Source organism: Acanthamoeba castellanii (assembly GCF_000313135.1).
Source record: "Acanthamoeba castellanii str. Neff unplaced genomic scaffold scf7180000084641, whole genome shotgun sequence".
NCBI classification, from domain to species: Eukaryota; Discosea; order Longamoebia; family Acanthamoebidae; genus Acanthamoeba; species Acanthamoeba castellanii.
Window position 1 is genome coordinate 201,333 of NW_004457343.1, and position 14,369 is coordinate 215,701.

The 14,369-nt window shown below is 58.5% G+C and overlaps 6 protein-coding genes across 6 annotated transcripts; 2 read left to right on the forward strand and 4 right to left on the reverse strand.

The window, feature by feature from the left end:
* Window positions 1-146: 146 nt before the first annotated feature.
* On the reverse strand, window positions 147-1,400 carry ACA1_365010 (uncharacterized protein; the record flags this gene model as incomplete). The annotated part of the gene is made up of 6 exons (XM_004335918.1): window positions 147-470; window positions 592-659; window positions 745-814; window positions 916-1,075; window positions 1,158-1,201; window positions 1,266-1,400. 6 exons carry the CDS (start codon window positions 1,398-1,400, stop codon window positions 147-149), a joined length of 801 nt encoding a protein of 266 aa, XP_004335966.1.
* Window positions 1,401-1,513: 113 nt separating this feature from the next.
* On the forward strand, window positions 1,514-2,430 carry ACA1_365020 (uncharacterized protein; the record flags this gene model as incomplete). The annotated part of the gene is made up of 3 exons (XM_004335919.1): window positions 1,514-1,757; window positions 1,983-2,069; window positions 2,216-2,430. The coding sequence occupies 3 exons, from the start codon at window positions 1,514-1,516 to the stop codon at window positions 2,428-2,430; spliced, it is 546 nt and encodes a 181-aa protein (XP_004335967.1).
* A 391-nt stretch (window positions 2,431-2,821) lies between these two features.
* Window positions 2,822-8,220, forward strand: ACA1_365030 (PH domain containing protein; the record flags this gene model as incomplete). Its single annotated transcript, XM_004335920.1, has 17 exons — window positions 2,822-2,842; window positions 2,870-2,959; window positions 3,140-3,376; window positions 3,999-4,100; window positions 4,456-4,536; window positions 4,700-4,801; window positions 4,964-5,278; window positions 5,365-5,755; window positions 5,878-6,010; window positions 6,151-6,211; window positions 6,341-6,433; window positions 6,519-6,705; window positions 6,806-6,973; window positions 7,080-7,190; window positions 7,300-7,462; window positions 7,578-7,707; window positions 7,846-8,220. 17 exons carry the CDS (start codon window positions 2,822-2,824, stop codon window positions 8,218-8,220), a joined length of 2,760 nt encoding a protein of 919 aa, XP_004335968.1.
* A 149-nt stretch (window positions 8,221-8,369) lies between these two features.
* On the reverse strand, window positions 8,370-9,603 carry ACA1_365040 (uncharacterized protein; the record flags this gene model as incomplete). The annotated part of the gene is made up of 6 exons (XM_004335921.1): window positions 8,370-8,543; window positions 8,622-8,646; window positions 8,738-8,823; window positions 8,936-9,004; window positions 9,171-9,323; window positions 9,511-9,603. 6 exons carry the CDS (start codon window positions 9,601-9,603, stop codon window positions 8,370-8,372), a joined length of 600 nt encoding a protein of 199 aa, XP_004335969.1.
* A 487-nt stretch (window positions 9,604-10,090) lies between these two features.
* On the reverse strand, window positions 10,091-13,923 carry ACA1_365050 (uncharacterized protein; the record flags this gene model as incomplete). Its single annotated transcript, XM_004335922.1, has 18 exons — window positions 10,091-10,192; window positions 10,360-10,458; window positions 10,573-10,666; window positions 10,754-10,859; window positions 10,982-11,073; window positions 11,163-11,220; window positions 11,530-11,586; window positions 11,673-11,795; window positions 11,892-11,955; window positions 12,034-12,111; window positions 12,233-12,352; window positions 12,426-12,623; window positions 12,749-12,860; window positions 12,944-13,041; window positions 13,174-13,259; window positions 13,374-13,521; window positions 13,615-13,705; window positions 13,772-13,923. The coding sequence occupies 18 exons, from the start codon at window positions 13,921-13,923 to the stop codon at window positions 10,091-10,093; spliced, it is 1,878 nt and encodes a 625-aa protein (XP_004335970.1).
* Window positions 13,924-13,962: 39 nt separating this feature from the next.
* On the reverse strand, window positions 13,963-14,351 carry ACA1_365060 (cytochrome b5, putative; the record flags this gene model as incomplete). Its single annotated transcript, XM_004335923.1, has 2 exons — window positions 13,963-14,067; window positions 14,172-14,351. The coding sequence occupies 2 exons, from the start codon at window positions 14,349-14,351 to the stop codon at window positions 13,963-13,965; spliced, it is 285 nt and encodes a 94-aa protein (XP_004335971.1).
* Window positions 14,352-14,369: the final 18 nt, after the last annotated feature.

Here is a 14,369-nt window from a genome sequence, read left to right on the forward strand (position 1 = left end):
TAGCTGGCGCCCTCCTCCTCGACGCTGCGCCATCGCGTCGTCTCCCAATCCTAAGTCCACACCGCCGCCCAGGCCAAGTCAGGCACACAACACAGCGCACGACACGGCACGACACGGCGCGCCACGCCACGCCACGCCACGCCACGTCACGCCACGACACGACACGACACGACACGACACGACACGACACGACACGACACGACACGACACTGTCGACCAACGACACGACCAACGACACGACACACAAAGGTGTGGGACTGTACGAGGATTTCGAGGCCAGGGGCCTGTGCGCACGGGATGACGGTGACGAGCCCGCTGTCGGTGTGCGGCGGGCAGGGCATGGCCACATGGCCCGCCTCGGTACTCGAGTACTTGAACACGTGCAGGAAGGACACGGAGTGGGCTGACCGGTCGGCCAGCGGGAAGTCTTCGGCCAGGGAGGTCAGCTTCGCCGGGTCCACCTTCAGCCCCTGCATGGGGTCACTGTACAGAGGTCTCGCGGAGCGCGCAGACACGGCAGGCGCAAAGGAAGCAACGGTGTGTGTGTGTGTGTGTGTGTGTGTGTGTGTGTGTGTGTGTGTGTGTGTGTACCGTGGCGATGTATTTGAGGCAGTCCTTCGCGAGCCCGTCCATCAGCTTGAAGCTCTCGACCGCGAGTGCTGTGTGTCGTGTGGGCGGGTTTCTTCCCTCTTAATTAGAGCTCTCAAGTTGTCGCACAATTAGATGGTCAGCGGGGTACGCTACTTTGGTACTCGTCGGGTATGAGCTCGGCCCCGTTGGTCTCAATTGACTGGCCGTCTGCCGTGAGGCGCACCTAACGCACAAACAACGAATCAGAGAGCAGCCGCGTGTGTCGCGTGTCGTGTGCCGTGTCGTGTGTGTCGTGTGTGTCGTGTGTGTTCCATGCGTGCGTACGGCGAAGAACTCCTTGGCCAGGTGCCGCACGTGGGAGTAACCGATCTCGAGCGACGGCCGGTAGGGACACACGCTGTCCTTGAAGTACTCCGGCAGGCCGAAGAACTCGCGCGCCTGCCCGTACATCTCCACCAGGCACCGCACCTCGTCCGCGCCGAGCCTCCAGGCACACATTGAATTAGCCAATGTTGTTACCACCATTGTTTCGTCAGCAGAGCACAGCGTCAGGCGCATCAGCGTACCTCAGCCGAGCAAAGCCATGCGTGCACAGATGTGCAAAGAAGTCCTGTGGCCCCGGCCGCAGGGGGAGTGAGGCCATTGGGGGTGTTGGGGGGGGGGAATGAGAGCACCTGCAAGTGCAGACCGGCGTCGGTGCTGGTGCTGGGCTGGTCAGCCTGGGCCGAGGAGCCTTGGAGCGACAGCTCGGCCTGCAGCGCGGCGTACGAGAAGGTCGGGGCCGCCGTGGCTGTGCCCAGTTCTTCCATCTGCTCTAAACAATTATCCAAATATCCAAGAAATAGATATTCGTAGAAAATCAAGTGTTGAAATAAATAAAATAAAAATCAATAAAATAAAAAACAGAAGATACAGCACAGCAATGGAGAGGACGGATGAGGAGGTGACAACGCCCACGATGTCGGCCAGCACCACCACGACGACGTCTGGGGAGGCAGAGATCCCGGACTATTGGCAGCGAGTCGACTCGCCCTTCAGCAAATCCACGATTTTCGCGTACGCCGGCGGCATGTTGGCGTTCGGTGCCGTCTGCGGGGCGGCTGCTGCGCTGGTCATCGGCCAACGCCCACCAAAGCCCAGCGCCGCCAAGACCACTACCAAGGCCGGTGCTGCGGCCGCCAAGGCCGCACCGCCGCCGCTACCCCACACCCCAGTCAAGATTACGCCATCCTCAGCCGTGTTCGCAATCAAGGCCTTCGCCGCAGGCACTGCACCAGCCCACCCTTTTATTTTTATTTTATCTCATTTATTTATCATTTGGTTTATTATTTATCACACTTTACATTATTTTACATTATTATTTATTATTTATTTTTATGTCTTGCCAACAGGGACGGCGCTCTGTCTGACGGGCGCCTTGGCGGTGCGGTGGGTGGTCTACACGAGCATGGGCGTGTCCACGGTCGAGGAGTTCGCCGGTACCTTCGCCTCTCACACTGCACTGCGCTGCATTCGGTGCCTTCACGCTCTGGCTGACGTCACGATCGCTCCACATCTTCACTACTCTGTGCTCACTGTATTCCAATGTGGTGGCTGCGGTGGCGGTGGCGGTTGCGGCTGGCAGACAAGATGAGGCGATGGGCACCGGAGAAGGCGAAGAAGGTGGGGCTGGTGCCATCGCGGGAGAGCGCCTACTGGACGCAGAAGAAGCTCGAAGAGGAGGGCGGCGCCGGCGAAGAGGGCAGGCGCGCCATCGGCGTCTTCGAGCAGTGGTTCGGCGTCAAGTTCGACGAAGGGGACAACACCGACGACGAGGCCGCAGCTGAAGCCAGCACATGACGCACTAGACTTCAGAGTCCAGGGACAAGATCAATAATATATTGTTGCAATCATCACCCTTTCCTTTCTCGTCTGCACCTGGTGGGGACTTCCACCTTCTTGTCCGCCTGGCAGCCACCTTGGGATCTTGCACGTCAGAAAAATGGTGGGTTGGCCACAGCCCAATCGTACCCACCAGGAAAATAAAATTTTAATTTGTGCCCCATGTAATTACATTAGCGGAACATACCCGAACGAGCCAGACGGCAAACACAACACGACGGGCTTCAACACGAGCTTTCCTTCAGGGGCCTCGACACATCGTTGATTGTCTGGTGAGCTTCATCCATCCCTGCACGGTTGATGGTGATTGGCTCACAGTTGGGCAGATAGAATAGATTGGCACAGACAGATGAGGCGAACTACGATCGCTGTTGGCGGTCCATCTGGCTCGACGCAGGTGCACCAGGGCTGGCTCAAAAAGAAGGGCAAGAAGCGATGGTTCATCCTCCAGGCCAATTCGCTCTATTGGTTTGCCAAAGAACAAAAGGTTCGTCGCGTTTCAATTTAAGTTCAAAATTAAATCAATTTAATGTAATGTAATGGCCACGATGGCGCACCCGAATCATATGCTGCGAGCTGTTTGCTCATTCAATTCAAGCATTCTTGATTTCCACTCAATTTTGGTTCAATTAAGAATCGATATATAATGGGGTTGGTGGGTGCCTAGGCGGTGACGTTCCAGCATAGCTCGGTGAAGGGCTGCCTGGAGCTGAAGGGCTATGCGGTGTCGGTGAGCGAGAAGAAGTCGCACACCTTCATCGTGAGCAATCTACGCGACATGAACTACTACGAACTCACCGCCACGACCGATGAGAGCATGAACCAGTGGGTCGAGCACATCCGCGCCTCCATCCAGCAGGCCACCGACAACGAGGCCCTCGGCCGTTCCGGTGATCAGCCCCTCGTACGGCCTCCTCCCCCTCCTCCCTCCTCTCGCTACGTCTTGGCTTTCCATCAATCAAATCTCGCGCTACTCGATCTTTATCTTTATCTTTTTATTCTTTTATTCGAACAACAATTCGAATAATTCAAAATCTGTTTTGATTTTCATTTCGTTCCGGTCGTTTTGAACATTTTTGGATCCGTGGCTCTGAGTTTCCATAAACGAGACCGTCTGTTGTCAGACAGGAGTGCGCTGAAGGGTGAGAGACGGTTTTCGCTCTCGCACCTCTCTTCTCTTGGGCCGGCCGGTCTGTAGTTGGTTCATTTCATTTCATTGTTTGTTTGTTTGTTTTTGTTTGTTTGTTTGGTGTGTTTGGTCCCCACTATGGCCGAAACAAAGCCGAAGAAGAAGATCCAGATTATAATGGTACCGGCCTACACTGTGGCACTGCCATATATTTCTATTTGCACAGATATATACTTTGTTTTTATATCTTGTGTTGGCCAATATGTTCTTCATCTCTCTCTCTCTTCTCTGTACATGTCTCTAAAAGAGAGCTTGATCTGTCGAGACAGATAAAGACAGATATAAACTCAATCATGTGTCTTTATCTGTGTGATGCGTTGACCGTGTATGGACGTAGGAGGGGAAGCGAGGCGTTCTCATCAAGAAGGGCCAGGAGCGCCTCTTCGTGTTGAAGGTCGACAGTTTGATGTGGTTCCTCTCCAAAACCGGCGCAGAAAAGGTACCGCCCCTCATCATAATCTTCATTCCTCCTCCACCCCAATCTCCATCCACTCGCTTTCCCCCAACCACGCACTTTACGTCACAACACGACACACACGACACACACGACACACACGACACACACGACACACACGACACACACGACACACACGACACACACGACACACACGACACACACGACACACACGACACACACGACACACACGACACACACGACACACACGACACACACGACACACACGACACACACGACACACGCACGTACGCACGCACATACACACAGCACACACGACGCGACATGCCACAGCCTGGTAGGTACCTAACACTTTGCACGCCCTCCCCTCTCCTCGCAGAAAGCGAAGGGCAGCCTGCCGCTCAAGGACATAACACTCAAGCGAGGAACAAAGGGCTACTCGTTTGTATTGCAGCCCAAGGTATGCATTTGTTGCGTGTCGTGTCGTGTTGCGTGTGTCGCATTTATCGTGCGTGTCATGCTGTTTTCGTGCGTGTCATGCGCGTGTCCTGCGTGTGTGCGTGCGCGCGCTTTGCGAGAGGTCGCGAGTGTGTCAGCTAACATTTGTGGCGGCGGGGGAGTAGGTGGGCAAGGCCTACACACTGTTCGGGGCCACCCAACTCGAATGCGATGAGTGGATGGAGGCCATCAGCCGCGCCATCGAACGACTCAACTTCAACCAAACGGTATACCACCTTTAATTTATTTTCTTTTATTTTAAATCCATTTTTACACCACCCTCCACCAAGCATTCTTGACATATTATATTATATTATATTTTCTATTTCTCTTTACTCTTTTTATTATTAATATCAATTCTTTGATTTTCTTTTTGATTCTACGCGCAGACCGTCAAGAACGGTTGGCTGGAGAAGAAGGGCCAGAAGCGGTACTTTGTGATCAAGAACGGGAAGCTGCTGTGGTTCAACAAGATGCAGAAGGACGACGACGCCGAGGCCAACGGCTACCTGCTGCTCGACACCTGCAAGGTCTCGATCCTCCCGCCCGCCAACGGCAAGTACTCGCTCCACATCGTCGCCTCGGAGAGCGGCGCGGCCGCCGGCAAGGAGGGCGGCGGCGCGGGCGCGGGCGCGGGCGCCAAGGACAAGTCCAAGCGAGAGTACACCCTCACCGCCACCTCCGAGACCGAATGCAGCGACTGGGTACCCCCACCTCAGCCGCCACCTTAAACCCACACCAACCACCACACCCAACACTAATTGCCACCTTAAACCCAACACTGGTCCAGGCGGTGGCGATGGTGAATGCGGGGGCGACGGGGGACATGCCGAGCCGCGCGGCGTCGTCCAGCCGTCGGTCGGTCATGGCCGCGCCGTCGTCGACCGACCCCGTCGTGCGCCGGCCCGTCTCCGGCATCCAGCTCTCCGACGGGGTCTTCGTGAGCCGCCCCGCGTCGAGCGGCGGCAGCGGCAGCGGCGGCGGCGGTGGCATGGAGGGCTTCATGGTGGCCGAGAAGAGCGGCTGGCTCGAGAAGAAGGGCAAGCGGCGGTGGTTCGTGCTGACCGCCGGCGAGTTCGCCTGGTACGACCAGCCCCGGCAGCACCAGAAGGGCGAGAAGCCCAACGGCTCGATTCTGGCCAAGGACGCCTCGGTGGCCCAGATCGGCGAGATCGGAAACGGTACACACATCACCGCACACACGCCATCGCACACGTACTGCGTGTGCGCACACACGACACACGCGCGACCGCACACGCGGGTGAGTGACACGCGCGGATGTGGGGTGGGTGGGGCTGGGCAGGGTACTTTGTGTTTGCGATTTATTCGGCGACGGCGCGGGAGAGCGAGTACCTGCTGCAGGCGTCGTCGCTGACGGAGATGGAGGACTGGGTGGTGGCCCTGGTCCTCGCCGGCGCCAACCCTGGAAAGGACCGGTACGCCCCGCACTCACCGCACGCGCACGACCGCACGCACCGCACACACTGCACGCGCCCGACCACACACGCGCACACGCGCCGCACGCGCACAACCGCACACACGAGTTCGCTGACTTTTGTTGCACCACCACCACCAGGGCGACCTCGGTGTGCGAGGAGGGGTCGCCATACTCGGCGCGGCCAGACATTCTCCCCGAGGTACCTTTCGCTCTTCGCTCTTCTTTCTTTCGCGCAGCCGCTCATACGACACACAACACACACAACGACACGACACGACACGCGCCACGACACGACACGCACCACGACACGACACGCACCGCGACGCAGAATGACAAGAACGGATGGATGGAGAAGAAGGGGCGCAAGCGTTGGTTCGTGCTGCGCAACTCGCACCTCTACTGGTACAAGGCCGTGCAAGAGGTACGACACGCAACACACACCACACATGACACGACACGCACGGCTCACCACACGACACGCGCGGTGCGTGCGGTGCGTCGCGCAGACGGAGGCGGGGCTGAAGGAGGCGACGGGGTCGCTCGAGCTGGAGAAGTGTACGGTGAAGAAGCTGGACGGGAAGCTCAAGGGCCGGTCGGCCCTCGTCATCTCGAGCAGCGCCAAGGGCGAGTACCTGCTCCTCCACGAAGACGAAGCCGAGATCGACTCCTGGGTCCGCCTCCTCATCGACAAGGGTACGACACGGCACACGACACACGACACGACACGCGCGGTGCGTGCGGTGTGTTCTCACGCGGCGTGTGCGGTGCGCGTGTGCGGCGTGTGCGGTTGAAGGTGGTGCGAGCAAGTATAGGGCGGCGGTGGCGAGCGGCGGGCCGGCGTCGGGCATGTGCAACTACTTTGGGATCTCGCTCCAGCAGCTGCTGGCCAAGGAGAAGGGCGACGCCGCAGGCGGCATCCCGATCCTCGTGCGAAAGTGCGCCGAACACATCCGCGCACACGGTAACGTTCCTGTGTGCCGTGCGTGTCGTGTCGTGCGTGTGTCGTGCGTGTGCCGTGCGTGTCGTGTCGTGTCGTGTGTGTTGCTGACGCGGCGCAAACGTGACAGGCATGGAGGCGGAGGGCATCTTCCGCGTGTCGGGGGAGCAGATCGACATCGTCGCGCTCAAGCAGGAGTTCGAGAGCGCGAGCGATCCCAGCACCATCACCTTTGCCGACAGTACGCGCTCCTCTGTGTGCGCGGTGTGTGCCGTGTGTGCCGTGTGTGCGAGTGCGCTGACGGTTGCGTGTCGTGCGTGTCGTGCGTGTGCGTGTGTGCGCACACACAGACATCGACGTGCACGCGGTGAGCGGGCTGATGAAGATGTTCTTCCGTGAGCTCAATCCGCCGCTGATGACGTTCGACCTCTACAGCGACTTCATGGCCGCCGCCGGCTGCGTCATGTCCGACATCAAGGCCCTCATCGCCCAGCTTCCTGCCGAGAACAAGATGTACGCATCGCACTCACGCGCGCGTGTGTCGTGCGCGTGTTGCATGTGTCGCGCGTGTCGTGGGTCACGGTGCGTGTCGTGCGCTAACGATGTGGTTTCTGCTTTTTTTTTCCAGTCTGCTGGGGTATCTCCTGCACTTCCTCTACGACGTCTCCCAACTCGGCGACCTCAACAAGATGCGACCCATGAACCTGGCCATCGTCTTCTCGCCCAACCTCTTCCGCTCCAACAGATCCGCCTTTGAGGTTCTGGCCAACAGCAGGTAAAAACACGACACACACGACACACGACACACACGACACGACACACGACACACACACAACACTGTGGCACACACTCAATTACTTGTGATGAATGCAAGCAATGCGGCGGCGGTGACGCAGTTCATGATCGCCAACGCCCACGAGCTGATGCCCGCGATCGACTCGGCCGCCGACGACGTGACCGCGCCACCCGCGCTCCCCGCCCTCCCCGCCGGCCTCGCATCGAAACCGCTTCCCGGCCTGGGCGCGCGGGGGTCGCCCGCCGCGCAGCTCTCGCCGCTGCTGCCGCCCAGCAGCGCCGGCGCCGCGAGCCGTGTCCTGCCGCCGGCTGTGGTGGCGAGCGCGCCTCAGTTCGGCAGCACGCTGTCGCCTCGCGTGCTCCCCGCGCCGCCGCAGCCGCTGCCCATCGGCGGCCCCATGCTCCAGTCGCCCGCGCTGCAGGCCAAGGTCTCGGCCGAGATCTTGCAGCGCATCAGCGCCGGCCCCGCCCAGTAGGCCACAGCGCGGCTCGCAAAGTTTTGATGATGATGATGTAATGTACATTTAGTGAACTAAACCAACAACTACCAACCAACTACAACTACAACTTCACGCGTGTGCGCACACACCGCACGCACACACCGCACTCACCGCACACGGTGGTGTCAGCAGTCGGCGAGGGCGCCGATGGGGTCGAGAAGGAAGGCGGAGTAGGTGGCGTAGGCGCCGTTCTCGAGGTCGTAGCCGTCGGCCTCGCGGCGGGTCACGAGCCGCAGGCAGCCGGCAAAGTGGCGTACCCGCGCCCGGTTCGCTTCGCAGTGGAGGGTGATGTCGAGCACCTGCGGGTAGTGGCCCTGGAACTGCGCCCAATCGCTGATACCCACCACCGCACCGCACGCCCGACACTCGCACCACACCCTCTCGTTCGTGTGCAACTTGACGCTGTGCGTGTCGTGTCGTGTCGTGTCGTGTCGTATCGTGTCGTGTGTCGTGAGTTGTGTGTCGTGTCGTGTCGTGTGTCGTGGCACCGTACCATTCGGGGAGGTGCGCGCACATCTTCCACGGGTGTCGCTGGTCGCTGTGCTCGCCCATCTGCCAGTCGTACACCTGCGGCACCACCTGCGCCCCAGATCGCACGCACGCGCGCGTGTGCGTGTGCGATGTTGAGCAGCCTGGCACGCACACACACACCGCGCGTGTGCCCCCCTCCCAAAGTCATGACAGCACGCACCACGCGAAGGATCCGCGCCACCTTCTCCATCCGGGCGCGTTTCTTCAACCCCGCATCCCTGGCCGCCGTCTGCCATACACGGTGGTGAAGGATTAGTGCGTGTCGTGTCGTGCGCGCGCGTGTCGTGCGTGTCGTGCGCGTGTGTTGTGTGTTGTGTGTCGTGTGTCGTGTGTCGTGTGTCGTGTGTCGTGCGTCGTGCGTCGTGCGTGTGTCGTGCGTGTGGTGTTGTTGGCACCATGCGGTTGCGGTGGAGCAGGACGTAGTGCTGCTGGTAGTTCTGGATCTTTCTGTGGCGCTTGGCGCTGCCCTTGCCTCGCCCGCCCTGCTTGCGCCAGTTGAATTCCCGCAGCAGGAGCTCCTTCCACAGCCGCTTGTCCTCGTCGATCACCTCCCGCCACCGCACACAGACCTGGAACAATTTTTAAAATAATTATAAAGGCATAATCAAAGATGATTTATTAAATAAACATAAATTATGAGTAATAAATATTATTTATTGCTCATAATTTATGTTTCTACTATTACTGAAAAATTGGGATTTCACTTTGATCGAATGAAGGTCTGGATTGGCGTACGCGGCGCAGGCGAGCGAGTTGAGGGCCGTCGTGGAGATGAGAAAAGATGTGGGAGAGGAGGAAGGAGTCGAGCCTGTGCAGACCCTCCAGCATGCTTTCATCTTCGGCTGCGGTTGTATGAGTAGCCTCGTCTTGTACAGGATGCGTCGAAGTAGCAGCACCACGGCCATCGGCGGTGGTTCGTTGTTGTTTGCTCGGCTCGCCCCTTCGCCTTCGTCGTGGCTGCTCTGCCACCGCTACGTCGGCCTGCCCAAGCCGAGCCAGCATCTCAAACTTGTTCGCATTGCTCACCGCAGCGCCGCGTGAGTTGCTACTCGTGGTCTGACCGCCCCGCGTGGCGTAACCACCTCGTCCTCTCCCTCTTCCTCTGCCGTTCATCTTTTGTTCTTCTTTTGTAGCTTCCCCGACCCAAAGCTTGTTCGCTCTACTTGCGTCTCTTCACCGAAATCGTTAAGATGAAGAAGAAGATGAAGAAGTATGAAGAGATGAAGTCGAGCCAAGGATGGATGTAGCTTGGAATGTACACGTACAGCTGTTGTTGGTATATTCAAAAGAGAGAGAGAGAAGAGAGAGAAGAGAGCTAGTGGGTTGAGGAGAGGAGCAGCTTGCGCGATTCCGCGACGACGTTGGGCGGCGCGATCTGGTCGATCCGTCGTAGCTGCCGTCGTGGACCCTCCTTGAACTGGACAACCCCACCACCCGCCCCTCTCTCAGTCGCAACGCCACACACGCAACGCACGCAACACACATGACACGCCACACGCCGCACACGGGCACGACACGCACGCGACACACACGACACGCCATGAAGCGGGGGAAGCGATGTGGAGCGTGCGCGTACCCGCGAACGCTGAAGACGAACTCCTGGCCGAGGATGGAGTTGAGCTTGGCCGTCTGGTGCTGCGATGGCATCTTGGCGAACTCCTGCGGGGCCATCTGCATAATGGCCTGCGTGCGGCGTGTGCGGCGTGTGTGTGCGATAGCGCGTGTGCGGCGTGTGCGTGACTTAAATGTGAGTCGAGGGACAGCCAAGGCGCACCCCGTACGGGTAGTACACCGTACCTGGTTGACCTGGGGCGTGGCCAGCACTTTGAGCTCGCCGGTGGAGTCCTCGAGCTTCCAGTAGATCTCGTAGGCCAGTTCCGCCGGACATACGCTGGTCCACGCCGCCACAGTCAGTGGTGTGTGTCGTGTGTCATGTGTGTGTGGTGTGTGTGTGTGTGGTGTGTGTGGCCTGTGGTACCCTGCGTCAGGTTTGCAGGACACTCCACAAAACTCGCACTGAATTTCGGTCTTGCCCTCTTGGCCCTTCTCTTCAATCTGCACCACCTGACGCTTACACCGCGAGTCTGCACACGCACCGCACACACCGCACACACCGCACACACCGCACACGCCGACGTACACGCACCACGGGATCTCTGCGTGAGCGACGACTTCCTCGGGCTGGCCGCAGCGGAAGGTGACGTACGAGCCGTGTAGAGGACGAGGTGGGTCGACAGGAACGGGGTCCAGCCGACGATGGTAGCCCGGCATATGAAGTTGGTCAGCTTCGCCCCGCCTCTATGTAGGCACGACACACACAGAGCAGGGAAGGAGACTCGTGAATGAGCTCCCCAGGGAATGATTGGGGGGGGGGAAGCGTGGCGTACTCGAGCGAGACCGTGGTGTAGAGGTCGGGCGACATGAGCCAACCCGGGAGCGTGCTCACTGCGTTGACGTATTGAAAGGTAAGCGAGCGGTCAAAGCAATGCAAAGCTCTGAATGAAGTGGTGGTGCGATTGTTATAGGGTTCGTGCCGTTGTGCAGCTTGGCCACGCCCGAGTGGCCCACGATGCTGAACTTGCCGTTGACGTTGAGCGAGGACGTGCTCAGGTTCTCCATGAACAGCAGCTGACCCGGCCGAAACCTGCTGCCTTCCATACCTTTTGCACCCCGCACCGCCCCACGACCCGTGAGTCTTATTAGTGGCGCGCCCCATTAGCAGTAAGCGGTCCCACGAGGGGGCTCGTGCAGTACCCAAATTGTCCCACAGGGTTACACTGCGGCTGTACCCAGCGGCCTCCTCTCCGCCAGCTGCCACGCGTTAGCGACACGTGGGGTCGGATGTGTGTGTGTGTGTGTGTGTGTGTGTGTGTGTGTGTGTGTGTGTGTGTGTGAACCTTCTTCGTTGGTCTCGACGCTCTGCAGCACCAGAGGATACCGCGCGACGGACGGCAGCCCGGGTCGAACGAACGGTGCGTTCTTGCCCATTCGAATGATGCGGCCAAACAGAGAAACGTTCACTGTTGTCGCGTGTGTCCCACCGACAGTGAGTGGTCGCGTGAGTGCACATCATGCCTACGTCGAGGCTACTACAACTCTAGAAGGTTGAGAGGTACCCATGTTGGCCCGTAGATCTTGAAACGCGACTGGCTCGGGAAAGTGTCTGAGGTCGCGGTTCCCCTGGCGGTCACACACACACAACACACACAGGTGAGCTTACGAAGTCAAGTCGTTAGTGGGGTCAATTGGAGCTCTCACCTTTTCGTCTTTGGGGACTCGGAACTGCGTGGGCGTCGGGGTCAGCGCGTAAGGACTCGTGGAAGAACTCACAAGGTCCTGTGCCAGGGAAATGGAAAATAAGAAAAGTCAATCTCACTGCAAGCTACGTGCCTGTGTGCGGTGCGTGCGGCGTGTGCGTGTGCGTTTTAACGATCTCCACACACGCGTGTGTGTGTACCTGCGATGGTGCCATCGGCAACACGTGGACAATGGTCTGAGGGCCGTATTCGAGCGTGCGCTTGTCCTTCCAGGCGCCCGCCAGTGGGAACTTGGGGTTGGAGATCGCCAGGTAGTCTCCCTGCGCAAACAATCTGTCAGAACACACGACACACACGACACACAGCACACAACACACAGGCGCACGCACTCACCTCCTTGAACAGCGTAGCCAGTTTGGTTTGATCGTCCCACAGGGTGAATGTGGCGTCGGTCGCGGTCATGCTCAAGTTCGACGTCGTCGAGGAGGAAGACGTGGTGAAGGGCGAGCCATGGGAGCTGTCCTTGATCGCAACCCGCGTCTCTGTTCGGTGCATGAACTCCTGCGCCTTTTGGCTCGAGATCGAATGCACCTGCGCAGCGCAACCCGCGAGGAATGTACAACAGAACCAAGACTAAGCGCTACACGCACAGGCCAGAGAAGAAAAGAGAAAAGAGAAAGGAAAAGAAAGAGAGAAATGGAAAGAGAAGAGAGGACCTTGACGAAGATGTGGTACTCTCGTTGGAGGTCGATGGGCTCGGTGGCCCTGGGGTCCCTGTCGAGAGTGATCGTGCGCAGCGAGTCCACGAACTTGGTGCGGATGTAAGCCCTGATGACGACGACGACGACGACGACGTGAGCGTACATGTAGTTTGTATTGTGTCCGTGGCGTGTAGGTTGCGTTGTACGAACCTGTCGCTATCCGTGAGAACTAGGACAGCAAATTCGGTCGGCAGCAGGCGAAGGTCTCGCACGACCAGTTGGCAGCCAGTCAACCGGAGCGTTCTTCGCTTCATTCGGCCCCAAACGCAACGAAATGAGAAAACGCACGAGACACAGTGAATCACAGAGTGCGGAGACGCTGACATCATTCACTATAGTGCGCACGACCAACCCAAGCAAACATTTCAAGACGTGCATACCTCGGTGAACAGGCCCTTGGCGACGAGTGGATAGAACTTTTGGTGCAGGTACCACTCGATCTTCTCTTGCTGTGCTCGTCCTGCAGCTTCAGAATGTCTATACACAGTGCGTGCGTGGGCGGAAGTAAGAGAAGCTCAGCTTCGACCAGCGCTGGTCAGCGTATGTAAGACAGAGAGGTGCGCAGGCGGTGTGTAGGTACAGGTCTGCGTGCCGGGGGTCTGCTTGGCCTCGGCGATGCTGGCCTCGAGGATGGCGGTCAGGCCCACCTTCTTGGTGGCCTTGATCTTGTCGATTGACTCCAGACGCCGGGAGATGCCGTAGCGCCACTCGATGCTCGTTTCATCCCACTAGAGAGGGCACACGAATCAACCGACTGACCGCACGATACATGGCACGACACGCACGGCACACGGCACACGGCACACACGGTGCTAACGTACGAGGTTTTGCAAGTCGGAGAGGACGATGGCCATGGTCACCCCGCTCGGGTATCGTTCGAGCAGCGACACCAGGTTCAGGCACACCCAGTTCCTACGTTTGGGGGGGGGGGAACGCTTAATCTCATGAATGAATCGAGAGATGGCGGTAGCGGCGAACCAGGGCACTCGGTCCAATGCATTGGACACGTTCTGCGAGGCGGCCACGGCGGAGCAGGGTGGCGACGACGTGAACCCGCGGCGGTCGTCGTCCTTGGCCGTCCGCACCACCAGCTTGTCCCGCACCTCCCCCACCAAGCGCAAGAAATCCATCTTTTGACGCGCACGAATTTCTTCCTCGAATGTATTTATTTACTCCTTGGCGAGCTGCCCGATGTAGAAGTCCTTGAGGTACTCAATGGCGGCGCCAGAGTGGCCTACATCATCAAACATGTCCGACGCATCCTTACCCGCACCCTGCAAATTGATTTGAATTCAAATTCAAATGTAATCGCGAATAAATAAGGATTAAGGCATTCGTCCGGTATGGCGTGAGCAATCGACGAGGAGGCGTAGCGTACGTCCATGAGGATGTCACCACCGGGGTGCTCATCCACGAAGGGCGTGACATCGTACACCTTGCCGTTAATGATCATCCAGCAATCATTGACCGTGTCATGCTTTGCCACCTCGGCCTTGGTAAAGATCCGCACCTCCTTCTTCGCCTCCCCTTCCTTCTCCTTCCTCCTCGTGTTATCCATTCCTCCTCCACCTCCGAA